This window comes from Plenodomus lingam (assembly GCF_022343315.1).
Source record: "Plenodomus lingam strain CAN1 chromosome Unknown contig_12, whole genome shotgun sequence".
NCBI classification, from domain to species: domain Eukaryota; kingdom Fungi; phylum Ascomycota; class Dothideomycetes; order Pleosporales; family Leptosphaeriaceae; genus Plenodomus; species Plenodomus lingam.
The window spans coordinates 402172-430076 of NW_027093930.1; the positions used below are offsets into that span (position 1 = coordinate 402172).

A 27905-nucleotide genomic window follows, 5' to 3' on the forward strand; every position below is an offset into this window, starting at 1 on the left:
GGAACATGGCTACCAAGACTGGACTAGCGCTGAAGCTCCCCCACACTTGCAGCCAACCCCCACCCCGCTTAGGGGCCTCTGGTCCACAACGCCGTCCACTTTGTTCCACCTCATCATCAACGGCTCGTCTGTCCACGGCCACCTGGGAAAGGCACAAGAATCAGGCAGATATTCCGCCAATGCCAACATTAACATTATCCATCTAGAATCTGAATTCCATTGGGCCAAACATCGTCACCAACCAAAACGTTAACCTGATGCAACATGTACGTATCATCCAGATCCTACAATGCGCCATATTCCCATCAGTCCATGGGACGCTGTGTCATGCTACGCTCATTGATGAATCAAGTCTTAGTTCTTCAGCTACCGGCTACTCAAGGCGGGTGGGTATTGGATACTTGATGTGATTTCAAAGCAAAAGCCACGACCAACACAGCGACACTGTCAAATGCGAGAAGGATGAATGTCACTACCAGAGCCAAAGTCGCTCTAGTGGCTCCGTGGGTGGAAGAAAACCGCAATATACCTTCTATTCGGGGCAAGAGTACTGTATATTCAATAGGATCATAGAGCTCCTACTTGGCGCACTTTTAATCGTTCACGTGCGACACGCGAGTCATTATCACTGATCGTGCCGCTCAACCATTTCAACTCCTCTGGAGGATGACAACGACTCTTTCTAAAGCTTTTAAACTACTCGGACTTGCACTGTCCCTGCGCTGCAGCCAAGTTGGCTTCATTCTGCTTCGTCCCATCTTCTACTTCCTTCACTAAAGTCTCCAAAACGTCCTTATCTTTTTCCCCGTCTCCAGTAAGACCCATCACCTGTCGCATCTCTGTAATCTGGGCCCCCTCCACAACGTTCAATCCATCTATTGCGGGACTATTGATATCTTTTGCGAGGTTTTGGTTCTGAGCGCGGATGTTGATACCAAGTTGCTGGATCGCAAGGACCCTCTGTCGCTCCTCCGGGAACTGGCTGGATGCCTGATTCGGCTCAAGCTTCTGTAAGCATTTGATACTGGGTACTGATTAGATCCAAACTTGTGATTACTGCTGGAACATCTGCACACCCAGCAAGTTCCTGTTGCTGTACAAATAAATTCGCTTGAATGCCGCCCGCAAGTTGTGTAACTTTTTCCATGTCACATGTGGCATTTTGACGAACTGACAGTGTGGGACCGCCGAAAGCGGACCCGACGAGGACTGTGAGGACAAAGAATTTCATTTTGAAGCCAGAATGAGGTATATGTGTAATAATTAGTGTGTAGTAATTAGACCTGGACGAGTTGGGATCAGTGTTGGAAATGGAGTATTCTCGCGTCCCACGAGTCTTTATGAGCTCAAGGACAGCTACGAGGGCACAGCTCACTGTCGGCTGAGAAACATCCGCAGAATTGCCCTTGCATCACAAGCTTACAGATCTGCGACACGTACTGGTACTTGCTATTTTCTACGAACTGTGTGGTTCGTGGGGCCGTTCGTCGGTGAAATGGTACGGTACCTATAGGTAGCGCCGGAAACGACCGCGAAACAACGGGGCTGACAAGCCTGCCATGCCGTAGATCCCGGCTTGGGAAAAGCTTCTCCTCAAATGGGGGACAGACGCGATGACATCAATTAGTCGTGAAGAAGAGCATGTCCCATAGGTAGATATCTCTAATATCAATATCCGTGCGCGAAAGGTACCCCAAGGCTTTTCAAAAACAGTGGCGGTAATGACTTTCCAGCTACTGATAAGGGTTCTCAATGATAGCTCTACGTTATTATGCCTGGGGAGAGAGCATAGGGACATTGGTCTCACTTTCAGTATTTCGGATCGATTTCGAATGATCAAAGTTTCAGGGCACAATGATATCCCGGTCGTGAGCCAGTATATCCATCGGCGCTTCCCTTGATGCTGGAAGTAGGGCCGCAACCCCAGCCACTCTACTGCCCCACGAAGAAATGTTCATCGAGCCATAGCAACTTACTATAGCAAGTGCGAATGAACCTGTATCTTGCATCATAATCCGCAAAGTCTGGATTGTGCCATGCAAATAAGCCCAATGATCAGCTGAGCGTGTTGACTGCCTGGCTCTACATCTGTCTTTCTTGCCCCTTGAGTACTGAAATGGAAATCTATCTTGAAGCCCAGATTTCATGGTGGAAGTCTAGACAGAATATCGGGGCAGCTGTAGATCAGGCTGACTTCAGTCGCATTACTGTCGGAAAGAGCAGAATTCGCAGGCAATTTCAGTCAGAAGAATGACAAACTACATTGTACCTTACGGTCATCAAGGCAATCCGCCTAAGTAGGTTGCTGAACACAGGCTCATTGAGCCATTTCATCGTCGAATTATCATGAGACATGGTCCGTAGACCTCATCTATGGGTGAAATTTGATATCCGTGCATCTCTATGAGCTCCGCGAGGGCATGGTTCTGACGCGCATGGTGATCTTCTTGGTGCTGTCAATACTTTTGCTATAACGCTTCATAACCTAGTCACTATCGTTGTCAGTATTGAGCTCACAATAACTATCATACTGGAGATGGAAGAATTCCAAAGATGAGCATGGCGGTGGCTTAAAATATGTAGGGAAGTGCATGATTGCCTTTCTCGACACGGTGCGCATGAGATCAGTAGCAGAACTTGAGCACCATTCTTTCTGGTCTTGGTGCAGTAGTGGTCATTGTAGTGGATAGAGACTCGTGATCTGAACGGATGTTTCAAACCCATGCTATGGCTTCCACTCAGCGATTGTAGTGGCACTGACATTGAACCAGTCAAATGGCCAGCGCTAACATTACAACACTGGACTGCCTTTCCGGCTTTTCAAAAAGTAGTGTGCATTACAAGATAGTTGGCGTAATTTCTTCGGCTGCCCTCATTTCTAGTCCCTTTCTATGCGAGGACCCGCATTTCTCAGATAGTGGGAAAAGACTCGGGTGCGCAGTTTCACCTCCAGGTTCGAGCTGGAATTTACTGATGATACTTCGTCGTTGTTAGCTTCCTGAGGACCGGAACTTGTCGGTGCATTTACCGGTAGCCGATATGAGCCTGTTGTTATCCACACAACAACGATGATGAAGGCTACCATACTGGATGTGGAATACCCTATGAACGATGCCAAATTGTCAGCGTCATAGAAGTGAGACGCCTCGACGTGTCATATTTGGATACAGGTACGGCGCTTCCACAGCAAATGAAACGCGTTGCCCCACCTTCTCCCACGGTACCACACCGGCGGTATTACCGTAGATTAGGTAGCTGAGAACTTCACCATAATACCCACCAAGGTTTTATCAACGTAGCATATGATACGCCATGCCAACGTTCACTACCAACGACGCTGTTACTTTGCACTACAAAACGTACGGAACAAGTGGTGCTGTTCCATTGATACTCGTAGGTGCTTACACTACCTATCCAGCTCAACCGAGACCACCATATCTTACTTCATCTCATGATACATGGGCTGATCCACGTTCATCAAGCTTCACGGATTCACCGGGTCTGGCAAAGTCTTTCAACACAGTGTCAACGCGTTATCGAAAGATCGCTTTGTTATAGTCCCTGACCTCCGCGGACATGGCGACTCTGAGAAACCAAAGTCTGGCTTCCACGTTGCACGGTTAGCTATGGACTTGAAGAATCTCATGGATCACTTCAAGTTACAAGATGGCAACATTGGAGCTATAGGAACAAGTCTGGGAGCTGCTATTCTTTGGTGAGCCATGGGACAGAATCGGATAGATTTCGAATTGACACGGCGTACTAATGCTGTGAGTAGGTGCTATGCAGAACTGTTCGGAACGAAAGCATTCTCGCACATGATGTTCGTGGATCAGGCGCCTCTTCAAAACTATTTGTCAGACTGGGGTCCTGAATATGGCAATCAAGGTTGCAATTCACCTGCAGCTTTGCTTGAGATGCAAAGAGCTCTCGAAAGTGCGCCAAAAGAGGCCCATCTTGGAACGATAGCAGCCTGTCTAGGTTACAGGGCATATCCCCAGCCCGGGGATCCTACTGTGAAATCTAAGACATGGCAGGAAGACGAATCCTTCTTCCTCGGTGAAGCATTGAAGGGAGATGGATGGTGGTATGGCAAGCTCATGGCTGATCATACTGCAAACGACTGGCGGTTCTCCATCGAACACAACTTTGGGCCAAACAGTGGGAGTAAGACTAAAGTACATGTCTTGGCAAGTGCTCGGAGTGGTTGCTTTCCTGCTGCGGGCCCACTCAAGGTCGTGGAGCTGGTGAACGGGAAAGGCAGAAATGGGCTTGCACAGGGTGTGACAGTGGAGTGGGGTGGCCATTGGTGCTACTGGGAGCAACCGAATTTATTCAACAAGATGGTGCTCGATTTCCTATCTAGTTAAGTACCCAGTAAGGGTTCTCCCATCTATGAATACGTTTGACAGAACTTGTGAATTCGATATGCGGACAATGCTCGTAATCAGCTTTGCAATGCTACTGCAAGAGCACACTAGTAACTTACAAAAGAATTGCCATAGCTGTTCCCAATGACTGATCTTTCACTGTTGAATTCCAAAATGTTCCTCCCAGTACGCCCTTCATATTAGAGTCTACTATCAAACTGAGAGTTCAATAAAGAACTCACTGAAATAACTCGGAGCGACCCCAAAGATACCAACTTTACTTACTGCAATGCTAGGTTGTATCAAGGATATTTACAATTTACCAAACATTGTATACTTTGCCTACTCAAATCTCATGTGGTATGCAACCACTGAAGTATTCCGTTCCTGAAATGATGTTACCAAATGTCGAATTAAGGTTTAATCAGATCAGCTGACCTCAGTACGTGGAATTGGATGTACAAATCCAGGATGAATCTAGGATGCCATCCAACTTCCCATGCGGAGCTTCCTTAGAGTGTTGGAGTCGTCTATATACAACCCCATTGTCATATATACAAGGATTACAAGTAGGTGCATTTAATCAGAATGCCTCATTTTCGAACCTCCCTCAACCACTCACTCGCCCTCTTCGCACAGTTTGTAGCTTCAGTGCCAAATCCTATCAAGTTCCCAAGCAATAGAATGTCATGAGGCGCCGTCTTCTCTACGTCAAGTTTGACGTTATTCCCTACCTTCCTCATGTTTTCTGCCCACTCCACGTCATCATAGTACAAAACCTCGGCACCTCCAGTGTTGACGAACAGTGGCGTTTCCGTCTTGAAGGTGCGGCTCTTGTGGGAAACATAGGGCTGCTTGAGAATCTCCGTACCGGCAATACCAGCGTAGGCTGAAGTGCCCCATGTCGTAAAGGGCGTAGAGAGGTAGTCGGTCGCATAATGATCGTTGTCGTAGACATAAGAGCCAGACGTGTCCGCTGGATTGATCCACGGAGACCAAAGAAGGGCTGCGGCTGGGGCAGGGAGACCGAGGTCTGGACCATACTCGCTGATATACCGCAGGATTGAGATGGCAGCGTTCCCACCCGCAGAATCACCGGCAATGATGATGTCTTTTGGCGAGATTTTGAGCTGTTTAATGAGGTATAGGTAGGCAGTCAAGCTGTCTTGAAGTGCGGCAGGGAAAGGATTTGAGGTCTTGGAGGCGGGTAACGTGGATAGACGATACTGTGGGCAGAAAACGTGTGTAGCAGGAGTATGCTTCAACATCAACTTGGCCGCATATCCTGTCCCCTGTGTTCTTCCATCGCCCATGACGTAGGCACCTCCATGGATGTGTAAGACGACACAGACGTTGCTTTTGTCGCTACCAACAGTCAAGGGCGCAGGATACCAGGTTGCACCAATGCTTACGGGTTTCACGTCTGCATTGCTCCGCAGAGGCCCTTGGTACGTATCATCGCTCGCCGGTTGAACAAGGACGAAACGCTCTCCCTCGGCGCCAGGCTCAAGGGGCAGCGGTGTTGTGGGTTGGATCGAAGCAACGTGTTGGATGAAAGCACCGGCAGCATGTACACTGAGACTCTGTCGGAAAGACCAATCCGGATGAGGCCGAGCAAAGCTGAGGATATTCTTCACAACAACAAGCGGGAGACGGACGATTTCGAAGCTGAGAGCGCCAAGAAGGTAGATGCCCTTGACTGGCTGCTGTGTGAGGATAGCCATTCGATTAGGGATGTGGGATGTGGGATGTGGGAGGTCGGATGTGAGGTGTGGGGGCTGGGATGAGTGAGCAAATTGCTCCGTTGTGGGGATTATGAAGCGTATTGTACATACAGGTAACCGTAAAGCAGGACCTGAATCGACCGATCATCAGCGCTGCCATGGCGTGAAACGGGGAGGAGAAAGAGGGTTTGTTACGGTAGCAGTTAGTGTAAACTCCGCAAAGGCCGAGCCGAGGTACAAATCCAGCCCTATGGCGCACGTGGTTTTAGAAGGCAGCCGTAGACATCAGCGTGCGTGCGTGCGTGCGTGCGTGCGTGCGCTGTGTCTTGGTCACGTGGGAGATGGTGCTTGTTTTGGGTCAGGACAAGCCTGTTGTTTGCATGTCGTGTTCATATAGGTACTCTTTACTCTGGTAGTATTGCCTACTTGGTTGATGGTGGGAAATCACGGTGCTCAGGACTGGAATCAGTCTGGCGTAAAAGCTTGGAATTTCTCCTTCTTTGCATCGCAGTTCTTTTGTGTCAGCTCTAACCAGCATACGGTACCTATGTGCCGACTTGGATGAAAATGGAATAGACCCCGATCACAAGCCACCAACTCTTCCTGGAATCCGATCGATTACAACTTGGCCGACAACTTTCCACTCTTCTTCGCCGTGTGTGTTGCAATCATGTCCATCAACGGTGGACTCAGCACATCGTATGGCTCCAGGCCTACGCTCCTGAGCTTGTTGCGAATCTCCTCCATGCCTGATGGGTCGAAGCCCTGCTCGATGATACTGCTTACAAAGGCCGCAAATTGAGGCTCTTGCCAGCCCTTCTTGTCACTCAACTCAACATGCACAAAGTCGAGGCCCTTGAACGCGTGGTCGACGTGGATACGACCGAAGAGATGCACACCGCACTCTTTGCAGGCGTTGCGCTGGATAGCCGCCGACTCGTCGATGACTCTAAGTTTATCGCCGTTGGCTGTGACGGAGACTTTGTCTTTTGGGATGACGCCAACGATGGAGAAGAGGGCGCCTTTCGGTTTCCAGCATTTCGAGCAGCCACAGGCGTGATTAAAGGCCACGTTGCCATCGAGCGTTACTTCGACCTTTCTCGAGGGGCAGTGGCAGTACAGCTTGCCGCCGGAGAAGGTGGGGCTGCCCTTGGTGAGACCGTTGTCGATTGCGGGGTGGATAGACGGCATAGCGGATCGTGTGAGTGGAGTTGCACGATTGGCTGGATGGTTGGTCTGTTGTAGTATCTTCAAGACAACCGATACAGTTGTCAATCGATACACGAGAGAGAGAAAGACGTCAGGAGTCAGTACCTGCTTTATATGTTGCAAGTCCCCTCATCGGCAACACCATGCAGAGCCGCTCATGCAATTGGACTGATGCCACGGTACGGCAACAGTGGATCTGCCTTTTCGGATCCGCATCCCGATTTTGGGCGGGCAACCCTGTGCGCAACCGAGCCCCGCCTCCCATAATGTCGCCGACAACAGAACAGACTTCTTACGGACGAGTTATCGTGATCATTCTGGAAGTTCCCTCCTTTTTAGTTTGTGTCGAGTATCACGAATTTCTCCCGTCACATCTTTGTTCAATACTCGTGCTACCCAAGATCCTGCAGGATGGAGGACAGATAGGAGGCATATGCCCATGCGACAACCATTCGTTTACGCAAAACGACCCGTACCAAAAACCAGATCCATGTCAACATCTTCCTGCTTAAACGGTGTCTCGAAACCTACATCCTCCTCTTTGTGGACCATACGACATGGCCCAGAACAAAGACGCCGGGTCTTTGCAGTATAATTCTCATCAATCTCTGTTGCGAAAATGAGATATCGACCATTGATTGCCTTTTTATTGCCCCAGATCAAGTTGATGTTCTATTTCCAAGTATCAAATGCGAGAGTTACTTGGAGATCTATCGATCTGATAGATCTGCCTGTTCCTTCTCTTCTGTTGCTGCCGTTGTCTTCGCTGCAGCGCCGTATTCTAATCTTGCCACTTTTCTTGCTTTGCCTTGCATTTCTACTTTTACCCGGTTTATTTCTCGGTGATAGCGAATTATTTCAAAACCATACTTAGACTTTCCGACAAGGCAGCCACAATTCATATCGCATCAAGTACGCTATCGAACAAAGCACCTCATGAGCAATTGGCAGATGTGCATGTATATAGAGATAGATATCAACACTCGATCAACTTGACTCTACTGAACTCATCCCGGAATCCCAGGTCTCATATTTGCCCCTTCTCGCCCCTAGCTGCCGTCTCTTTCTGCAAATCCTTCATATGGCTATCATGGTCATGCACCTCGTCCTTATCGGCGGCGATGTTGCTTTCTCCCGAGCTGGCTAGGTCCTCTCGCCATCTTCCTTTGCCTTGTTGTTGTTCTCTCAGTTGGTCCTGCTTCGCTTGTTCGACTTGTTCGGGAGAGCGATCTGCATCTTCCTTGATCATGAAGCGAGGTGTGCTGGTGAGGGTACGGCGGATGGTAAATGTGCGTGGGATGTGTAGGGCACGCATGGGGCGCGTAGCTGAGAAGAGAGACTGGTATGCCATTTTTTGGCTTGTGTAAGCTTCAGATGAGGCTCTTCGAATAGATTTGGAATTTTTTTTGAAAAGGATATTTCGATTGAAGAATTTGTACACGGTTGAGGAAGATATCTTGCGCGATGTTGGCAGCCACCATACCTAATATGAGACATTACTGACTGTGACGTCACATGTGCACAATAGGTGAAGATCTCTTGGCCCACTGCTATTGGGCAATCGCAATGCGGGTATCGCGCAGTTTAGGCGCAGGAATATGGTCAGGAGCCTCATAGAGGATTCAACTTTCGCGGCAGACGGTTCAAGTTGGGTCTTAAAGTGGTTATATTCGAGCACGTTGTACAGACGGCATATGCTTTACCTTAAACATTAGACAAACCACTGCGGTCTACGACGTCAGTTCTGAATAGCTCAGCTTCCTTTCCAACCCCTCTAAATTCCGAAGAATTTGCAATGGTGGCGGTGGCTGGACAGCGGAGTAGATGGAGGATACTGATTTAAAGTAGCTGTAACTGCTTTGTGGATGCTTTGGCTGACATTTTAGGTTGGAAGGGGTATTAAATTTGATTGCTATTTTTCGCCCTCTTCTGTGTTGTATGACAAGTACAGCGCGATATTGATGTTGGTGTCGACGATGTCCTGGGATATGCTCACACAGCGGGAAAGTCGAGTTTCATTGTGTTTGAATCATCACAAGTTTACGATCCGTGCTTGGGAGCGCTACCAGCACCGCTCTGCTTCTTTGCCGGTGCTGCTCCGTTGCCTCCAACGTCTGGCGAATTCGGCTCACTGATGTCCTTGTTTCCTGGGCTTGCATTCAAGCTGTTGGCCTTACCTCCGGCCTCCTTCTCTACCGAGGCTTCCTCTTCCTCAGGACTAGTCTTCTGTGGATTGAACGCGGCATCGGTATGAGCTGCAGAGTCGTCGGAGCCAGACTTGGAGTATTCTGTCGATACCGGCTTGAGCGTGTCTTTGCCCTCGGCACCTTTTGTCGCGGCGCGGATCGATGTCGTTGGTAAGAAGTTGGCGCGTGTATTGAGAGGAATATTTTGTCTGACGGCGCGTCGTAGGGCGCGCATTGGCTGGGAGCGGAACATTTTCTTGTTGGTGTCGTGACGATGTGAGGTGATGTACTGTCTGTCTCGTCTTGGCGTGTCGAATTGCGAGGGTCAAGCTGACGAGAGCAGCGTTAAGATTGGAAGGAGGAGGAAGATGATAACGAATTCGATGTGCTTGTAATTAGAATCTCACTGGCAATGGCGGTAACGACTTGATGTCCGGAGCCATGAAGCTGCACCACGCACCACAACAAAACGCTAAGAATGACGTCAGAGGACCCGGTTATGTCACCACAACACACAACTATAGTACTCTACCTAGGAGAGTATTACCAGAGTAGAGTATTTACTGGTGACACCACGCGTCATGTGACAGAACTTCGATTGCAACCCCAAGCATGCTGTCAGACATGACGTCTTTCGCACTACAACAATGTGGCAACATGTCGAAGAACTCTAGGCTAAAGAAGTTATGGGCATCCCCTCGGTCTTGTCCCACACCCACGACTATACACACCCTTACCGTTGTGGCTCTGCACGCCTGACGGATGCCGCTGCTGCGCCCTTTCGCACAGCCCAATAGTATCCCCAGACTCCTCGATCCACATGGACACCTTTTGATCGGACAAGGAAAGTCAGCAGAGAATCGATGCCGAGACAAGTCTGCCATGATTGTGTGTCGTCCATCCAGCCATTGTGGAATATTCGTAGTTGACGTCCAAGGCTGGCCTGATGTAACCCTTGGGGAGGCACTTGGCCAGTCGCGATGTCTCCTTGTTACGATCAAATTTGATTAGAGCTGCGAGCCGTCTACTATCGAGCCGCGAATTCGAAAGGCACTCTCTATGTTCGGCTAGTACGGGGCGGTCGACTGGCACAACTCAGGGAAGCTGTCTGTATGCTTAAAGAGGCAGATGAAGCCATGCTTGGTAACAAGCTCTACGCAGCTAGAGGAGCCACTATTGAGGTTTGGCTGTTTTGTATCAGGCTCGGCCGCTGTTCGTCATACCGGTGGAATTAGCACGAACTTGGCTCAGGTTCTTCAGCGGCGAAGCACGTGTCAGGGGGGTTGTTCTACAGGGTCAAGGAACGAGACATCTTCAGCTGTGAAGGTAACATATCATCACCCTGCTGTTGTAGGGCAGCATCTGGGAGATCGAGAAACAACGATCAGACTCTGCGCCATCGAGAACACACAGCCTGGCGCAACTCTAACTATCAGCGACTGAGCATTTCGATTCGCGGATTGACTTGATGACTCATGGATTCCTTGTCAACTCGCCTGGCTACAATTGTTGTACAGAATGGAAATACTCCCGCCAAAGACGCTATAAAACAAAGCAACCTACAACACAAAATTGCACATACTCACTGTACACAATGCATCTCTCCCGCGCTATTGAAGGTCCGAGTCCGCTGGCATGACGAAGCCAGTCTCTTCGAAGTCTCTCAATACGTAGTCCGCAAGTGCATCCAATCTTTTTCGTTGCACGTGTAGTGTTCCGGTTCTGATGTCTTTCTCGCGTTGACTCATGTTGCTAGCAATGGATGGAGCCTTACCCTTGGAAAGACTAGGTTCACCGGTAGGACTCAGAAAATTTTCAGGATTGTCATCATTTTGGAGAAGTCTTGAGCTTGATCCCGGCCGAGAGCTCACTGTGTCGGTGTCCGGATATCGCGAATCGCCGTATCCTTCTGCGGTGATTCTAAATCTTTGTCGCTTACATGGGGGGATTGTGCCAACGAGGACCAGCAGCAATTCTGATTGCAAAAATCGCACGATAATGTTGCAGTCCTCGGTTTCGACGGTAAGTGTCCTCAAAGAAGACTTCAATTGAGAATCATGCGCCGAATCTGTGCGTGAGGGTAGCCTTGCCCTGCCTACGCAGTTGTCCTTCCAGACCATGGATATCAGCGCCGCTTGGTCGCGGAGCTCCTTGATGTCCACAGGTTTGGAGTAGGCCAGCAAGGTGCCGTTTGGCGACATCAGGCTGTCTGCATTAGTGGGGCCAGTAGCAAGGGAAAATAGGGTGCTTACAAGAGTCGTGGGTATAGGTGTTCGTTGGCATTCCGGGTAAGCCACTCGCTGACCTTCGCGATGTTGATCATTGGCCTTGCTGCGACCGCTTGCATGGTTAGAGATGGATGGATAGTTGCTGTCGGTAACGATCGGGAGGACAGGCAAATGATTATGAAGAGCAGTCATACACAGTCACAAGAACAAGACTGTGTGCTGGGGCGCGATGTGAAGATTGCATAATGTTGGAGGGCTCTCGCGTACCTGGTTGACGGTCGACAGAAAGTCGCTGTCGCAATCCAGGTCGCACACGCTACAAGGACAGACAAGGAGTGGGCTGTGAGACAAGCAGAAGGCTCCAGTCGATGCGCTATCTCACTATGGAAGGAGTGTCGGCGTGTAAAGTTAGTATGTACATATATCATCGTCCTCGGCATGGTGACGTCCACGGTTCGATGGAAAGCGACAGCTGGGAAAGCTATGACCATCTGCCTCGGAGGAAAGTTGGCTAATTTGCCGGTTGCCCACGACCCCTGCCCCTGAGAATCAAAGAGAGGAGAGGAGAGTTGACGGGTACTCTACTGTTTAGTATGTACTACCCGTATAGAATGAAGTGCTATGAAGCGTTCTGAATTTCGTCGAGTTGGCTTATTATTGCAAGACTCGTGTAGTAGGTGCGTAGGGGTACAGTATATATGGTCCATGTGGGTGGGTAGGTATGTTGGAGTACTGTAGCAGTCAACAAGCAGCGGGAGACTTGATAAACAGTGACCATGTACACCGAATAGACAATACATCCATGGTAGTGACTTGACAGTACTAGGTAGAGCAGAATAGCACATCATGCAAGGACTGATTTCCGACTTGGTACGGTGGCTGGGAGCCTGATGGAGGGGTTGTTGCCGCACTTACGGTACCATAAAGTTACGGCATCGTTACGTTACGGCATCGTTACGTTACGGCATCGTTACGTTACGGCATCGTTACATTACGGTGTCGTTATGGTCAGGGCATCATTAGATGGGTAGTTATCGGTTAAGCGTGGTATTGAAAATGATTCAATGTTAGTGAGGGGTCAACGTCATCATGAATCTGCCCCTCTCGCCTATTTTCCTGTGGCCTGTCCCGTTGAAAGCGCAGGGAATCTTCGGCTCACTCCATCTATGCTTTACCTGCGATCTCTAGCTAGCAGGATCACGCTTGGAAGCCAACAGACTACGTCCTTCATATCGCGGACTACATCTTGGACTACAAGACCAACAACGAGCCTGTCAAATAATCTGCTTCGAAGCTTAGCAACCATGGCGACCGACCCCACCAAGTACAAGCTGAACCACTCAATGTGAGCACCTGCATGTCTTTCGCCTTTCCATCATGTGTACGATTGGTGAGTCGCTGACGCCTTTTACTGTGTAGGCTCCGCATCAAGGATCCAAAGAGATCGCTGGAATTCTACCAGTTTCTTGGTATGAAACAAATCAACCAGATCAAAAACCCGGACGCAAAGTTCGATTTGTACTTTCTCGCATACGACAGCCCCAAAGCAGTCTCACATGGCAATCATTGGACCGATCGTGAGGGCATCGTCGAGCTCACTCACAACTATGGCACTGAGGACGATCCCAACTACAAGATCACAAACGGCAACACAGAGCCGTACAAGGGCTTTGGTCACTTGTGTATATCTGTAGACAACCTGCAAGCTGCCTGTCAACGGCTAGAGGATGCAGGCTATGAATTCCAGAAAAAACTTACCGATGGACGTATGCGCCACATTGCATTCGTGTTGGACCCCGATGGCTACTGGATTGAGATCATTGGGCAGAAGTCCCTCGAGGAGACTGAGAACGTCAAAGAGACGGATATAGACACATACCGAATGGTCAGTGACCGTCTTTTTGCTGCTGTCCTAAGCTAACGTTACCTAGAACCACACTATGATCCGTGTCAAGGACAAAGACATATCGCTGAAGTTCTACCAAGATGTAATGGGCATGAAGCTGAAGCGCACATCAGAAAGTCCAAATGCCGAGTTCAATTTATACTTTCTTGGATATGGTGCTGATGCGCCTGACCAAACAGCAAACGGTGTCAACCCTCTGGCTGGACATGAAGGCCTGCTGGAATTGACTTGGAATTACGGTACTGAAAAGGACGCCAGCTTCAACTACCACAATGGCAATGATGAGCCTCAGGGGTAAGTCTCACTGTGATAAATCGGGGGGAGGTATTGCTAAACATTCTAGGTTCGGCCATATTTGCATTACTGTAGATGATTTGGATGCGGCATGTGCTCGGTTTGAGGAGAACAAGGTCACCTGGAAGAAGAGGCTGACAGAAGGTCGCATGAAAAACATTGCGTTTGTCCTTGATCCTGACCACTACTGGATCGAGGTGAGTGAATTTCACTGCGCCCATCATGATTGAGTCAATTATTGACAGTCACCAGGTTGTGCAGAATGAGAAGTTGAAGACACGCAGTAATTGGTAAACCGGCGAGATCGGCTACCAGTTGCGTGCAGCATCCCACCCAACCATTTGAACCGACGAATGAGGAGATGCCATTATGGCTATGAGTCTCCCGCGCAAGGCAGACTATGCAGATTGTAGTACCGTGGCCAAACATATGTATGCAGGGTGATGGACACAAGTGACAACAAACGTACATCAACTACATCGTTGGCCTTTGAGATTTGATGTGATGCATCCTTCTCCAATCCTCAGCTAGCATCTTCATCTTCACAGTTCAACAGTCAAACGACGCAAAGTATCCAGCGTTCCTGGAAGATTTCCCGGGACTTGTTACCGCCGGTAAGACATACGTGGGGTACGGTACACCGGGGGCCAACTACCGTACCGGTACTCCCTACCCCGCCAGGGCCCACCCCCCGCTACTGTAGGGTAGGGTCCACCCCCGCAACAACAACCCAAGGAAGCACCAAGCATCGGAGTACATGGAAGTCCTAGGTATACGCACTTGTAACAGTCCGATAGCGGCTATCGCTTGGCTTGTTGCTCAATAAATTGGACACCTTGTCTTCCCCTCCGTTTGTGATCTCTCAACCTACCGGTACACACCAGTGTCCTTTTTGCAAATCACAGCATGGCTATTGTAATGCAGACAACCAAAAGAAAGATCCTCATACCGGAGAAGGTCTCGCCAGACGGACTAGCACTCCTGCAAGACCAATTTGACGTCGACGAGCGGAAAGGTCTGAGCCCAGAGGAGTTGAAAAGTATCATTGGCGATTATGACGCTCTTATCGTGCGGTCGGAGACCAAGGTCACGGCCGATCTTCTAAGTCAGGCGAAGAAATTGAAGGTTGTTGCTCGTGCGGGAGTTGGTGTGGACAATGTCGATGTGCAATCTGCCACTTCCCATGGCATCATTGTCGTAAACTCGCCATCAGGTACAAGGATTACATACATTGTCCAGTGGGGCCTGCTAACAATATGTAATAGGCAACATCAACGCTGCCGCTGAGCATACCATTGCACGTACGTGTTTCATACAATGTCAACTTTTTTGCTTGACTGATATTCCTCAGTACTCATGGCTGTGGCTCGTAATGTCGCCGACGCCTCGCAAAGCATCAAGGCGGGGAAATGGGAACGCAGTCGCCTAGTGGGTGTTGAGGCCAAAGAGAAAACACTTGCAATCGTAGGTCTGGGTAAAGGTGAGTTAGGTAGTACCCTTGTACCGCACAGGGTTTGACTCGCAACAGTCGGTCTGACAGTTGCTCGTATCGCAAACGGTCTTGGTATGCGACTTGTGGCCTATGATCCCTACGCCAATCCAAATCTTGCTGCCGCGGCATCGGTAACTTTGTTATCCAGTCTCGCAGAATTGCTGAAGATGGCAGACTTTTTGACATTGCACACCCCTCTCATTGCTTCGACGAAGGGTATGATAGGCAAAGCCGAGCTGGCCACCATGAAACCTACAGCGAGGATTTTGAACGTTGCAAGAGGCGGCATGATTGATGAAGATGCGCTTGTTGAAGCGTTGAATGCGGGCACCATTGCTGGAGCTGGTATCGATGTTTTTACATCGGAACCTCCTCAGCCAGACTCTTCGGCTAGCAGATTGATCGCGCATCCAAAAGTGGTCGCGACTCCTCATCTTGGAGCATCCACAAAAGAGGCCCAAGAAAATGTGTCGATTGATGTCTGTGAGCAAGTCGTTTCGATACTGTCTGGCGAACTACCTCGCTCAGCCGTCAATGCGCCTATCGTCCTCCCGGACGAGTACCGAACCTTGCAACCGTATATTAGTCTTGTTGAAAAGATGGGCTCTTTATACACTCAGCATTACTCATCCGTCAAGATTGATTCCTTCCGCACTACTTTCGACATTACGTATGAGGGCAAGCTTGCGACCATCAACACCACAAAACCGCTATTCGCAGCATTAGTCAAGGGTCTTCTCACCCCCATTACGTCCTCGGACGGGTTGAACATCAACATTGTCAATGCGGAGATCCTGGCAAAAGAGCGCGGTATCCTCATCAACGAACAGCGATCCCGTGAGAACGTCGAAGATAAGCCGTATAGCTCGTTCATCACTCTCCGTGCACGAGCTACGCGATCCGTCTCACAAGCGCGCGACAACTCACGCACCAGCTCACCTTCAGCTGCACGCAACGTGAAGTTGCAGGACTATGAGGATCAGATCATACAGGGCTTTGTCTCAGGCAACAAGCCCTTCATCTCACGCCTCGACAAGTTCAGAGGCGAATTTGTACCTCGTGGCACTCTGCTCATCTGCAGGAACTTCGATTCCTGTGGCAAGATTGGATTCGTAGGCAACCTGTTGGGTAAGGCTGGCGTGAACATCAAATTCATGAGTGTTGCACCGTTGGACGAGGAAATTGAAGAGAGGCAGAATGGGGAGGAACGTGGGAGCAATGAAGCACTGATGATTCTGGGTGTGGACCGACCAGTTGACGAAACGGTACAAAAGGCGTTGATCGGACCTGAAGGTGTGCTGGAGGCGAGTGTAGTGAACTTTTAAGGAAATCATTGATGCAAGCACCCATGTAGACTTTTGAAATTGGCATTGGTCTCTTTCTGTGTTGAGTCGTGAACCACAGAACTATTGGCAATTGAGTGCAGTGAGGCTCGGGATGGGCTGAATGTTGTGCGCCTCGGCCCGTCTCGGCTTCATGACGTCTGCTCAGGGTCAGGGCCCAGACTCCAGGCAAAAAAATATCATAGAAACTCTACTGCAAAGAATCAACATCTACGCGCCCAGCTTCTGCCTTTAAAATCACCTGAAGATACGGGGAAAAACTTGACTCTAAGAATCAGGGCCAATTGCCTGAATCCACTGGACGGTCCTAGAATCACTCTACCACTTCAGCGATCTCGTTCACAGCCAGTATGACGACAGCAGCACTCGCCGGTAGTACTGGGCTCGTGGTAAGTTCTCATTACCATGGGCAAGATTCACCGTCTTCCAAGGCTACCTACTAAGCTTGCAACACCCACAGGGCTCGAATATACTGTCTCAGTTGCTCGCTCATCCAGCCTTCTCTTCCATCTATGCCTACACCCGCCGCGAGCTCCCCAACCCCACCGCCTCTACCAAACTCACCCCCATAATCTCGACCGAGAGCTCGGAATGGCCGTCCCTCTTCCCTCGCGAGATGAAGCCCCGTGTTTTCTTCTCAGGTCTCGGAACTACGAAAGGCGCTGCGGGCAGTATCGAAGCCCAACGCAAAATCGACCTCGATCTCAACCTCGAGCTTGCGCGCGCCGCCAAAGAGGCGGGTACGGATACCTACGTGCTGATCAGTACCGCCAACGCGAGCTCAAAGTCCTCCTTCGCATATCCCAAGATGAAAGGCGAGCTCGAAGACGCGGTAAAGGCTTTGGGTTTCAAGCACACTGTCATTTTGCAGCCAGGGCTTATTGTGGGAGATAGAAACGAGTCGAGGCCTGCGGAGACGGCGATCAGAATGCTGGCAAAGGGTATGCGGAGTTTGACGCCTGCTTTGACCAATTTTTGGGCGCAGGATGCAATCGTGATTGCGAGGGCCGCGGTGAATGCTGGTTTGATGTGTGTAGAGGGAAAGAAGGAAGAGGGAGTTTGGCTGGTGGGACAGGCGGAGATTGTTAGTCTAGGGAAAGAGTGAGAGCGTGGGAAGGGAAGCATGAAGTTCTTGGCACACTTGGCCAGGCGGATATGTATGGTTGATGAGACAGATACCCAGTCTTTGTGACTCTGAGGACAGAAACAGAAGAAAAAATATCTCGGTATGTTTCGCAACGCAGAGTGAACTCTGAAAACCCCTTCACCGCCAGCCACAACTCCACTGTGTGAGAGGAGCTTTGTACACGCAGTATACTGGGGAAATGAACCACGCAAGCTTCTGGAGGTATGGATATGTGGTGTCAATCAACGTCCCAACCAAAGGTTGCCAGCACTCTTTGACTTTTCTTGGGAACCGATTGGGGACATAGCACAGTAAAGGGCGCGGACCTGTTATATATTGGCCAATCAAAGGCCACTTGTGCTGAGAAAATAGGACATTCGACCAATCAAAAGCCCCAACATTTTCTAAACTCCCGGCGGGAGCACAGCAATTGTACCCACCATTGTGGTCGCACTACCTAGGTACGTACCACCCTATCTGGAGTACCGATTGTTCCTTGAGAGATCTCGACATTATGTGTTCCACAAAGAACACCAACATCAATCACTCCTCTGATCTACTGTACATATTGTAATATCCACAAAACATTTCTTCCATCCACCGGGCTCATGTTCGTGATCAGCCGAATCTCACACCACCGACATCACGCGTTACTCCGAAGCTGACTCATGCCGTCGGCCGTTGCCGACACCCTCTTACATCTCACACCACCCCGTCTCACACCACAACCACGCGCTGTCCTGCTTGCAGCGTCGATGCAGCGAGAACCAGCCAAAAGAGTCGTAGGTGGTCGACAGTCATCTATGATTAGACATGTTCATTTCCGCATGTAGCGATCGTGGAGTCCGGCCTTGACGTGTTGGAGGCGTCGGCAGGGGTACGGCAATGGGTCGGGGTGCGTGAAATACTCAGGTGAGATGGAACTCATGGGAGACGGGTTGGTGGTGCCATGTTGCGGCTTTGGTTGGAAAGTATCGGAGGCGGAGGCTGAATGATTGCTGGATGCATTGAATATATAGGATGGGCATCGTGGTACAGTGCATGGTTTTATCATCATCATCACATTACAACAATTCACCAGAGCACATCCAATACTCTACCCCACAATCATATTCGATCGATCTACTATACCAGCAACACATCGCAGGCGTAATATCAAGACTTGCTTGAACAACCACCACAACCACTACCACCACCACCACCACCACCACCACTAAACGATTAACTACCTACGTCGGCTGTACAAACATACGTCAAACGACACTATACTACCAACCGATCAACCATCAAACCCCAAGTCTGCAAAATGGTCTCAGCAACACAAATGCGCACCATGTTCCGCAGTGCAGCCCGCCATCTTACAGAACCACATCCCTTCGCTCGCAACCCAGTCACCATGACACCTCACCCATGGCGTGCCAGTGATCTCGGCAAGCGCGTCGTCGCAACAAGTACCATGATCGTTCCCTTCTATACCATTGTTCTTGGCTGGCCTTTAGGAGCCGCCTGGTGGCTCAACGGTAAGATGTGACTCTATCTGGTGGAGGGAGAGAGGAGCGGCAAGTTTGTTGGAGTAAAGAAGGAGAGGAGACAGTTGGATAGTAAAGAGGTTGAGCAGCTGATTTTGAATATGAGATGGGATGATTGAAAGCGCGATATCGAAATGGTACATGGCATCGGAGAGGCGTTTTTTTATGGAGTATACCATATAGGGTTGTTTAGCTTGTGATACCAAATGCACTATTTACTCACTCAAATCGAGCTTATATATGTGTTTTGATCTTTTCATTCGAGTTTGCCGTGCGATGGTCACAGTAGTGTTGATGGGCAAGCCTTTGCACTAGTAAACAACTTGAATGCCAGGTCAACTCGAGGGGAATAGTATGAGCCAGATGTAGATACCACTCACGCCTCCAAAAGCAGAACAGACAGAGTGAATTTGCATGGAATTTCTAAACCAGGTTCGCTGATTCCATCTGGTCCATTACATTCTCGGAGCGTTCGACTGGATTATTGGTCAACGCGCTAATGTCGCCTGGCCGTATCGTTGCTAATTGATTTCGGTTACGACCAGCGTTGACCGCATTTGCAGGCCTTGAGAATTCTGGTAGATGATAGATGCCGTCGGAATGGGATGCGCGCAGTGGAAGTTATGCCACGGTGGATGAGAGGGCATTATCAGATCTCCGAGAATGGCGCCTGGTCAGATCCGAGATGTAACCGACCACTTGGCATGGGAATCACGCAATGCACGCTAACTTCACTTTTTGGACGCGACATGGCGATAGACCGCAATTCGCAATCTATCGCCCGAGTAAAAGGACAATTAAGCCAATCATGACTGCTACCTACGACTACTTCACGTTCCTCGGCCCCAGACTTAGCGACATCGCCGGATCGTGGCACTTTTTATCTGCAAAGAGACGACCTCTCCAGCACGCGTTCTACACTCGCGGCCTCACCGTGTGAATTGTCAAGGTGAGAGTCTCCAGCCATCTCTTCTATACCGCTTTGACGCCACAGCAGACTGACCTCCCCGTGTAAATTCTCAAGGAGAGACTCGCCAGACCGTCATCTTTTTTATGAGATATCTGTTTGCCGCCCATTGCCTCTCGTTTGGTCACTGAGGAGTAGCATATTCTACGTTCAGGATGCATTCCCAACAAACAGAATCTGCTGGCCCTGGCGCCGAGCAGAAGGAGCCCAAGAGCTTCGAGAGGATGTCTTCCAGCCTGCCTTTTGGCCAGCATCTCTCCCTCGAGTCCATCAGTGGCCCCACCTACCTCACAGCGCAGACGCTTGTCCAGCAAGTGGCATATGCGCTTTCGCACAAGATCTTTGCCTACTCAGCTGAGTCATTCGACTTGGATGTGGCAATCAAGAACTGGCACGCCCAGGGCGAGAAGAATGCCTTTGGACAGCAGACTGGAGTCTCTTCTTTAGAGACCAGGACGGGAGCTGGCGCCATTGCCCTGGGTTACATGTTCTCCAAGGACTTTGACCTCAAGAAACGCCACCTTCCTCAGTCCATCATTGCCTCTTCCTCGACTCTCAAGTACCTCCGCTCCTCCCTCGACCAACTTTCGGCCCTCTATTCGGTCGCAAACCCGCTCACCGCTCACATCGCTGCTGTCGACTACTCGGCCAGCTCTGCTGCTGGCTTGGTCACTGACTATGTTTCGTCTCTCAACCTCGCCGAGGACTTGGGTCTCGCACTCGTCTGCAGCCCTTCCGTCTTTGAGACACAGCACATGTCGCTTTTCGCTACCCTGCTCTCCAGCATCTTACCTACAATCCACACATATGACGGCATTAGTGTCGGTCGTGAAACTGCCCGTTTGGTAGACACGATGGACCAGCCCAGACTTTACAATAACTACCAAGCTGTCCTGAAAGCTATCTCTGAGGTTGACAAGAAGCACTCAGACCCTGCTGGACGTGTGCTACGTCTGTTACAAGCCTTCAACGACGAGCTCGGTGAAGACTACAAGTTGTTTGACTACTACGGCCACGAGCAACCAGAGAGTGTGCTTGTAGTCTTTGGTACCGTCGAGGCATCGTTAACAGCACAAGTTGCCAACGCTCTATCCCGTGATGGTGACAAGGTCGGTGTCATCAACGTTCGCGTCTACCGCCCGTTTGTTGAGGAGGCTTTCCTTGAAATGCTTCCCAAAAGTGCTCGCCACATTGCTGTGCTTGGTCAGGTCAAGGATGAAGCCGCGGTACTTGATCCTGCTGAGTTTTCCACACTTTACGCCGATGTGTTGGCAGCAATCCAGTTCGCTTTCGACCGCAACGTTGATGTCTCAGATGTGAAATATTCACGTGAGCAAGTGTGGACCCCAAGTAATATACTCGATGTCTTCCGTCAGATCCACGCCGAGAAGACCCAGACCGAGGTACGCTCGTATGTCGACATTCTTAACACCGCAGACGTTAAGCAGTACACTTTCTGGAACTTGGACGACTCACCTGCTTCAAATGCCCCAGGTGTTCTTGGCAAGCTCCTGTCCACAGATTCCTCGAAGAATGTCTTCGTCCGCAGTGGCCACGACAATCTCGTTCGGGGTGGTGTCACTCGTACTGACATCCGCAACGCTGACTATACCATCGAGGCACCTTACTCAGTTGAGCAGGCTGATCTTGCTTTTGTTGGCGACTTCACTATCCTACAAGAGTTCAACGTCTTGAACAGTCTCAGGGCAGATGGTTCGCTCATTATCAAGCTTCCAGGCGTCAAAGACGAGGAGCTCGAGAGCAAGCTCTCGCCAGCATTTCGCAAGGCTCTTGTCGATCAGGACGTGAGCCTTTTTGTATACGACCCTGCACTATCTGAGGTTGTTGCTGAGGATCCTACTCTCGAGGTATACCTCACCGAACTGGTTTTTCTCAAGGTCGCGCGCAAAGATTTGTTGACCTCCGGTCTTTCGAAGCTTGCAGCCATCAACGGAAGCTTTGAGGTCTTCGATAAGCTTTTACAGCAACTAGAAAGCATATTGCGTGAAGTCGAGGTGCCTGCTGCATGGGGTACTGTGGAGGAAGATGTTGAGCCCATCCGCTTCCCTTCGGACCTCAACGTTAACAGCTTTGCTCCCTTTGATCGTATCGAGCCTGAGCCGCCTGCCCTACTCAAGGACTGGCAGATTGCTGCCAAGGGCTTCGCTTTCAAAGAAGCCTTTGGAACCGCCAACCAAGTTCGTCCCGATCTCGGTTTCAAGACAAGCATCGTTACTGTCAAAGAGCGCCGACGCCTCACACCTGACACATACAACCGTAACATCTTCCACATCGAGTTCGATCTCGGTGACTCTGGCGTTACTTACGCTATTGGTGAGGCCCTCGGTATTCATGCTGAGAACGATATGGAGCAGGTTGAGGAATTCATCAAATGGTATGGCCTCAACCCCAACGAGATCGTCGAGGTACCATCTCGGGAGGACCCCAACGTTCTGGTCAACCGTACCGTATACCAGTCATTGATGCAGAATGTTGACATCTTTGGTCGCCCACCCAAACGCTTCTATGAAGCTCTTGCAGAGTTTGCGGATGACGAGCGCGAGAAGAGGGAGCTTCTGCAGCTTGTCAGTGCCGAGGGTGCCTCTGAGTTCAAGCGTCGTGCTGAAGTCGATACTGTCACCTATGCCGACATTCTCCTCGAATTCCCATCTGCGCACCCATCATTCCATGACATTGTCCGTATCGTGGACCCGATGAAGCGCCGCGAGTACTCTATTGCCTCTGCACAAAACGTTACACCCAATTCCGTCGCTCTCCTTATTGTTACGGTAAACTGGGTCGACCCCAAGGGCCGTGATCGTTTCGGCCAGGCTACACGTTATCTCAACGCACTCAAGGTCGGCTCTCCCGTTACTGTGTCCGTCAAGCCGTCCGTCATGAAGTTGCCCACCAAGACAACCGCGCCCATCATCATGGCGGGCCTTGGAACCGGTCTTGCACCCTTCCGTGCCTTTGTCCAAGAGCGTGCTTATCAAAAGCAACAGGGACATGAAATTGGTGAGGTCCTGCTCTACATGGGCTCCCGTACACAGCGCGAAGAGTACCTCTTCGGCGAGGAATGGGAAGCCTACCAGGACGCTGGCATAATCACACTTCTTGGCCGTGCTTTCTCTCGTGACCAGCCCCAGAAGATTTACATCCAGGATCGCATGCGAGAGACTCTGACTGACATCAGGCAAGCTTATTTGGAGAAAGAGGGAAGCTTCTACCTGTGTGGACCGACGTGGCCTGTTCCTGATGTCACGGAAGTGCTCCAGGAGGCTATTGAGGTTGAGCACAAAGCCAAGAATCCGGGAGCGAGAAAGGTGGATTCACGCAAGGAGATTGAGAAGTTGAAGGACGAAGGGAGATATGTCCTTGAAGTTTACTAGAGCATTATTGAGCGCGTGGGTGGAACAAATGATTTTTGGCCAGAATTCAATCATGACAGAATACATGAGTTTGGATCATGATCGCATAATCTATTCCTATGCATACTTCTGATTATACCATCTTTTATCTCTGTGAGTTCAGAACTTCCATAAGGGCATTGGTATGTGGTCACCCAGCTGAGCGGTAATCAATAATTAGAGTATTCACTAGTCCCTACTGATGTTCACCAAACCTGACCTCAAGTCACCAAAGGCAAACCTCATCACTATAGCATCACATAGGTCGCCGAAGATATCCTATTATTGAGTAAATTTTGCCATGGAGCGCTGAAACCCCTTCGACGTTAGAACATTAAGCGCGCCTGCTGTCCAGATATGCAGGCAACCGTTACTTAGAACTGCACAAGTGTATGTGAACCCAAGCCCTATAACACTGTTTGATTGATAACCATCAAGCCATATTTTTGTAATTAGCTTATGGGTTTAAGCTAGTTTACAGCGGGTACTGGAATTTACAGGCCTAGGTTAACGAGATAGGAATTTACAATTACCGGAAGGCCATACGGCCAAAGCATCCGCTTCTGTGGGAAGGCTACCTACCCTATATGGGTACTCGGCTGATGGAGGATGTCCTCAGTTTAGGAGTACTTACACGCTCCTTGGAATCGGTACTCGATAAGGATCCATCAGCGGCAAACCAACATTAGGTAACTGGACGATATCAGACAAAGAATATGACCACCCGTCAAACATCACTTGGAAGTTGCAGATTTGGACGAGCAGGGTGGTCACTTCATGAGGTCAGTAATGGCCACTGTTTCTATGTCACTGGATTTACTAGCTGTCATGGTCGGGCTTGACTGAAGATTACAGACTGAAAGACCTGGTGCCCCCATGCCATTCAGCGCAACCATCAAGCCGTTACTCAACTTTTGCCAACTCACAGATATTTTGGTGTCATGCTGCTGGCTGGTATATCGCGATAATCCAAAAACCAATGAGAGACAAGTCCAATGCAGACAAAGCTCACAGGCCTCTCAAGCACCAAAATGCCGTCATACCGACTAGCAATCAGTATTGAACAAACGCCAAACCCCCATATCACGCGTGTCTCATTGCAACGTCTGACCACGGACACCCGTCTAGCAAGTATCAACATCCAATTCCGCAAATGTTTATCTCGCCTTCTTCTGAGCCGCTTTTTTCGCCCTCAGGCGCGCAAGCTTGAGTTCCAGCTCTGCGACTTCCAACTCGCCATCGAGATCCTCATCCTCCTGGTTCATGACAGCACCCAAATCGGTCTGGGGGCCGCTGATTTCACCAACCGACATGATAGGGTCATCGTAATCAGGCGACTCGCGTTTGATTTTGGGGTGCATACTGCCCTGACGGACACCTGACAGAGCCTGAGAGCGCCGATCTGAACCATACAACCCATGGCCCTCATGGCCCATTGTATTGCTTCCGAATGAAGACGGGCGGTATGAGTTGCCAGGCATAGGCGACATATGGTGAAGAGGCGGGTACATGCCATAGGGTTTAGGATGCCGAGGGCCTTGATTACTGTCTCTACTGGATAATTGAGGCTGGCCATAGCCTGGGAAGCCGCCATAGCCGTGGAATCCTCCATAGCCACCGTACGGAGTAGGTATGGTTGTGCCCCAGGGACTCATTAATAGGCTGTCACACCCAGGCGCAGGAGAGCCATACCTGTATGAAGTCTTTTCTCGGCCGGCGCGTTTCATGGGGCCAGGAGAGTCAGGCGTAGACACGATGCGACTGTTCCTTGACAATTTTTCCTGTTCGGCTTGCTGATGAGGAGTAGGGGCTAGTGTGTGTTGATCGTCTTTGATATACCCGCTTGAACACTGATACCTGTTGGAGATTCCACCATAACCATGTTCAATGCCCTCGTCGTCATCATTGTCGTGATTAACACCTTCGTTTCGACCATCCATATCGTCCTCGTTCTCCTCTTCACTTTCGTCACCTTCCTCATCGCCGTCATCATTAGCCACCTGCAGAATATGATCAATATCCTCATCGGTCTCCTGCTGATCTTTGCGATTGACAAGCAAATGCTTGTACCGAATCTCAAACGCATAATCGACCGCCCAATCTTTCACCAACATATCCTCAATGACATCAAAGTCCGTGGTAACCAACTGAGGCTTCCTATTCCCCGTATTCTTGATTCGGTACCGCACAACATCGTTCATGGCATCTTTGAGCCACTTTTTATCCTTGGTCAGCTTGGCGATCATGAGGATGGCTTTGAGCACCGAGGGAAGCCACTTCTTCGGATTAGTCTCGTGGGCACGATAAGCGGGGCGTTTGCCATCGGCGCCTCGCTTGACGAGCGGTCGGTGACATTTGGGGATGTAAGAGCGGATGAAGCTTTTGCCCCAGTAGCTCTCAATCTCGCGAATGACTGCCTTCTTGGCGACCATATCGTTCTTCATGATGGGTTTGGATGCCCAAGGTTGGGGTCCGGGTCTCTTGTAAGGTTTGCCGTTTTTATTAAAAAGTAGCTTGGAGTCGGCTTTCGGGCTGGAGGCGCGACGTTCACGATACTTGGGTTCCTCATGGCTGCGCCGCTCGCGCTCGCGGGGAAGCACACTGCCGGCACGCTTTAGAGACTTGCGCTGCAACATGATGGGCATGTCTTCTTCGCTAGATTCTAGGCGAATTCTAGTGGTTGATGGCTGTGGCGAGGGGAGCACGATGGCAGTGTCGTCCTTTGAAGGTGTGTACTCTCGTGGGGGTGGAGAGTCATCAAAAGCCATGTTGAACTACCGCACCAAACATCAACACGCGCGCAAAAGAGTGATGGGGGACTAGAATCACCTCCAATTGCTGATCTCTTGGGTTGGGAGGCAGGGGTGGCGTTGGCCCTGAGCTATTACTTGCTTGCGCAGGCGTCAGAAAGCGTTCAACCTTACCGCGAGCAGCAACAGTAGTTTCCGCGCGTTCCTGGCGCCGAGGGAATTGTGAATATTTTTGGTTTTTAGGGGTCGCGATCCCGGCAGTCCTTTTATTAAAGTTGTATTCGGGACTTGACAGGCGACCAAGATACTCTGGAGACTCTAGGTTCATACAGCCGTACAGCAGAGAAGCTGTAGCTCCCAGCGCAGTGAGTTTAGGATTTGAGATTGTCGATTGCTTCTGCACTTTTGTGGGATCGAAAGTTGTGGTGGCGCGGTATATACGTGATTGAGAAGTCTTGGAAGCGGGAATGAAAAAGCAGAAATGTGGCGATCTGGTGTGAGCAGCGATGTGCCAGAAGGGGTTGCTATATACTGTCAAGAGAGAGCTCACGAGCAGCGCTAGCTTCGAGTATTACCAGGAAGGAACAGTTCGTGATGGAGGTGAGAGAGAAGTAAGTGGTTAGTTGCTGTACAGTATACCGACTACTAACTCCGAAAGGGTAAACAGACACTGAGAGAACACCGGACACATTTCTTCAGATCATTTGATTAAATATCATCTGCAAGCCGCATCTGAGCAGTTATGTACACATTCGACTTCAAATGACATGGCTACCTGAACTCAATGAACGATCTCTTCGCAACAATGATGGGCGCCGAACTGGTAATAGTATTAATATAGCTCCACCCAGCCAAGAGTAGCTCCGTAATACCATAGTGGAGTTTTAAGAGCTCTGTTCACATCCAAGTTTTGGCGATTAACGAGCCGCCAAAACGAGACACTGCCCGCCTACCGACTAATAATTCTGCAACATTACTTGTAATCAACATTGGACATGCTTATTTCCATGAGCTCAAATCTACCTATAAAATATATAACGTAAAATGGTGATGAAAAGTCCCTCATGTCCTTCGTATGCGTAGTTTGACTAATATAAGAATTATAGCGAGTGCGAGACCATAACGATGTGATGTGATGAACAACTGTCTGATACGCCTAAGAGGACTGTATAATTACGCGGACGGAATGGAATTTGCGATTACTGTCTTGATTTCGAGCATTCATGAGTGGTGATGTTCTGAGTACTAGATGAGAGAACCAAAACATCATGATGACATGAAACTCAGGCATGAACCTTCGCGATCAAACACTTGAGCCAAGAAATAGAGATAGTGAGGAGATAGATCGTGCGGTGGCAAGTCTTCATAGCA

General features: G+C 49.8%; 14 protein-coding genes across 14 annotated transcripts; 7 read left to right on the top strand and 7 right to left on the bottom strand.

Annotated features, from left to right (window-relative positions):
* Positions 1-5: 5 nt before the first annotated feature.
* Positions 6-206, top strand: IAQ61_001354 (uncharacterized protein; the record flags this gene model as incomplete). The annotated part of the gene is made up of 1 exon (XM_066095072.1): positions 6-206. The coding sequence occupies one exon, from the start codon at positions 6-8 to the stop codon at positions 204-206; it is 201 nt and encodes a 66-aa protein (XP_065954920.1).
* A 490-nt stretch (positions 207-696) lies between these two features.
* On the bottom strand, positions 697-1231 carry IAQ61_001355 (uncharacterized protein; the record flags this gene model as incomplete). The annotated part of the gene is made up of 2 exons (XM_003839612.1): positions 697-1024; positions 1077-1231. The coding sequence occupies 2 exons, from the start codon at positions 1229-1231 to the stop codon at positions 697-699; spliced, it is 483 nt and encodes a 160-aa protein (XP_003839660.1).
* Positions 1232-3312: 2081 nt separating this feature from the next.
* IAQ61_001356 (uncharacterized protein) lies at positions 3313-4370 on the top strand (the record flags this gene model as incomplete). The annotated part of the gene is made up of 3 exons (XM_003839613.1): positions 3313-3393; positions 3483-3715; positions 3779-4370. The coding sequence occupies 3 exons, from the start codon at positions 3313-3315 to the stop codon at positions 4368-4370; spliced, it is 906 nt and encodes a 301-aa protein (XP_003839661.1).
* Positions 4371-4963: 593 nt separating this feature from the next.
* On the bottom strand, positions 4964-6094 carry IAQ61_001357 (uncharacterized protein; the record flags this gene model as incomplete). The annotated part of the gene is made up of 1 exon (XM_003839614.2): positions 4964-6094. The coding sequence occupies one exon, from the start codon at positions 6092-6094 to the stop codon at positions 4964-4966; it is 1131 nt and encodes a 376-aa protein (XP_003839662.2).
* Positions 6095-6712: 618 nt separating this feature from the next.
* Positions 6713-7975, bottom strand: IAQ61_001358 (uncharacterized protein; the record flags this gene model as incomplete). The annotated part of the gene is made up of 3 exons (XM_003839615.2): positions 6713-7408; positions 7600-7634; positions 7780-7975. Coding segments are annotated over 3 exons (927 nt in total), but the record flags the coding sequence as incomplete, so codon positions are not given.
* A 355-nt stretch (positions 7976-8330) lies between these two features.
* IAQ61_001359 (uncharacterized protein) lies at positions 8331-8654 on the bottom strand (the record flags this gene model as incomplete). Its single annotated transcript, XM_003839616.2, has 1 exon — positions 8331-8654. One exon carries the CDS (start codon positions 8652-8654, stop codon positions 8331-8333), a length of 324 nt encoding a protein of 107 aa, XP_003839664.2.
* A 689-nt stretch (positions 8655-9343) lies between these two features.
* IAQ61_001360 (uncharacterized protein) lies at positions 9344-9742 on the bottom strand (the record flags this gene model as incomplete). Its single annotated transcript, XM_003839617.1, has 1 exon — positions 9344-9742. The coding sequence occupies one exon, from the start codon at positions 9740-9742 to the stop codon at positions 9344-9346; it is 399 nt and encodes a 132-aa protein (XP_003839665.1).
* A 1357-nt stretch (positions 9743-11099) lies between these two features.
* Positions 11100-12157, bottom strand: IAQ61_001361 (uncharacterized protein; the record flags this gene model as incomplete). Its single annotated transcript, XM_003839618.2, has 4 exons — positions 11100-11694; positions 11742-11820; positions 11985-12033; positions 12137-12157. 4 exons carry the CDS (start codon positions 12155-12157, stop codon positions 11100-11102), a joined length of 744 nt encoding a protein of 247 aa, XP_003839666.2.
* An 864-nt stretch (positions 12158-13021) lies between these two features.
* Positions 13022-14211, top strand: IAQ61_001362 (uncharacterized protein; the record flags this gene model as incomplete). The annotated part of the gene is made up of 5 exons (XM_003839619.1): positions 13022-13062; positions 13137-13602; positions 13649-13917; positions 13967-14114; positions 14170-14211. The coding sequence occupies 5 exons, from the start codon at positions 13022-13024 to the stop codon at positions 14209-14211; spliced, it is 966 nt and encodes a 321-aa protein (XP_003839667.1).
* Positions 14212-14823: 612 nt separating this feature from the next.
* Positions 14824-16734, top strand: IAQ61_001363 (uncharacterized protein; the record flags this gene model as incomplete). Its single annotated transcript, XM_003839620.2, has 4 exons — positions 14824-15130; positions 15183-15218; positions 15269-15397; positions 15446-16734. 4 exons carry the CDS (start codon positions 14824-14826, stop codon positions 16732-16734), a joined length of 1761 nt encoding a protein of 586 aa, XP_003839668.2.
* A 368-nt stretch (positions 16735-17102) lies between these two features.
* Positions 17103-17857, top strand: IAQ61_001364 (uncharacterized protein; the record flags this gene model as incomplete). Its single annotated transcript, XM_003839621.1, has 2 exons — positions 17103-17141; positions 17213-17857. 2 exons carry the CDS (start codon positions 17103-17105, stop codon positions 17855-17857), a joined length of 684 nt encoding a protein of 227 aa, XP_003839669.1.
* Positions 17858-19184: 1327 nt separating this feature from the next.
* Positions 19185-19409, top strand: IAQ61_001365 (uncharacterized protein; the record flags this gene model as incomplete). The annotated part of the gene is made up of 1 exon (XM_003839622.1): positions 19185-19409. One exon carries the CDS (start codon positions 19185-19187, stop codon positions 19407-19409), a length of 225 nt encoding a protein of 74 aa, XP_003839670.1.
* A 1120-nt stretch (positions 19410-20529) lies between these two features.
* IAQ61_001366 (uncharacterized protein) lies at positions 20530-23766 on the top strand (the record flags this gene model as incomplete). The annotated part of the gene is made up of 1 exon (XM_003839623.1): positions 20530-23766. One exon carries the CDS (start codon positions 20530-20532, stop codon positions 23764-23766), a length of 3237 nt encoding a protein of 1078 aa, XP_003839671.1.
* A 1175-nt stretch (positions 23767-24941) lies between these two features.
* IAQ61_001367 (uncharacterized protein) lies at positions 24942-26552 on the bottom strand (the record flags this gene model as incomplete). Its single annotated transcript, XM_003839624.2, has 1 exon — positions 24942-26552. The coding sequence occupies one exon, from the start codon at positions 26550-26552 to the stop codon at positions 24942-24944; it is 1611 nt and encodes a 536-aa protein (XP_003839672.2).
* Between the last annotated feature and the right edge of the window lie 1353 nt (positions 26553-27905).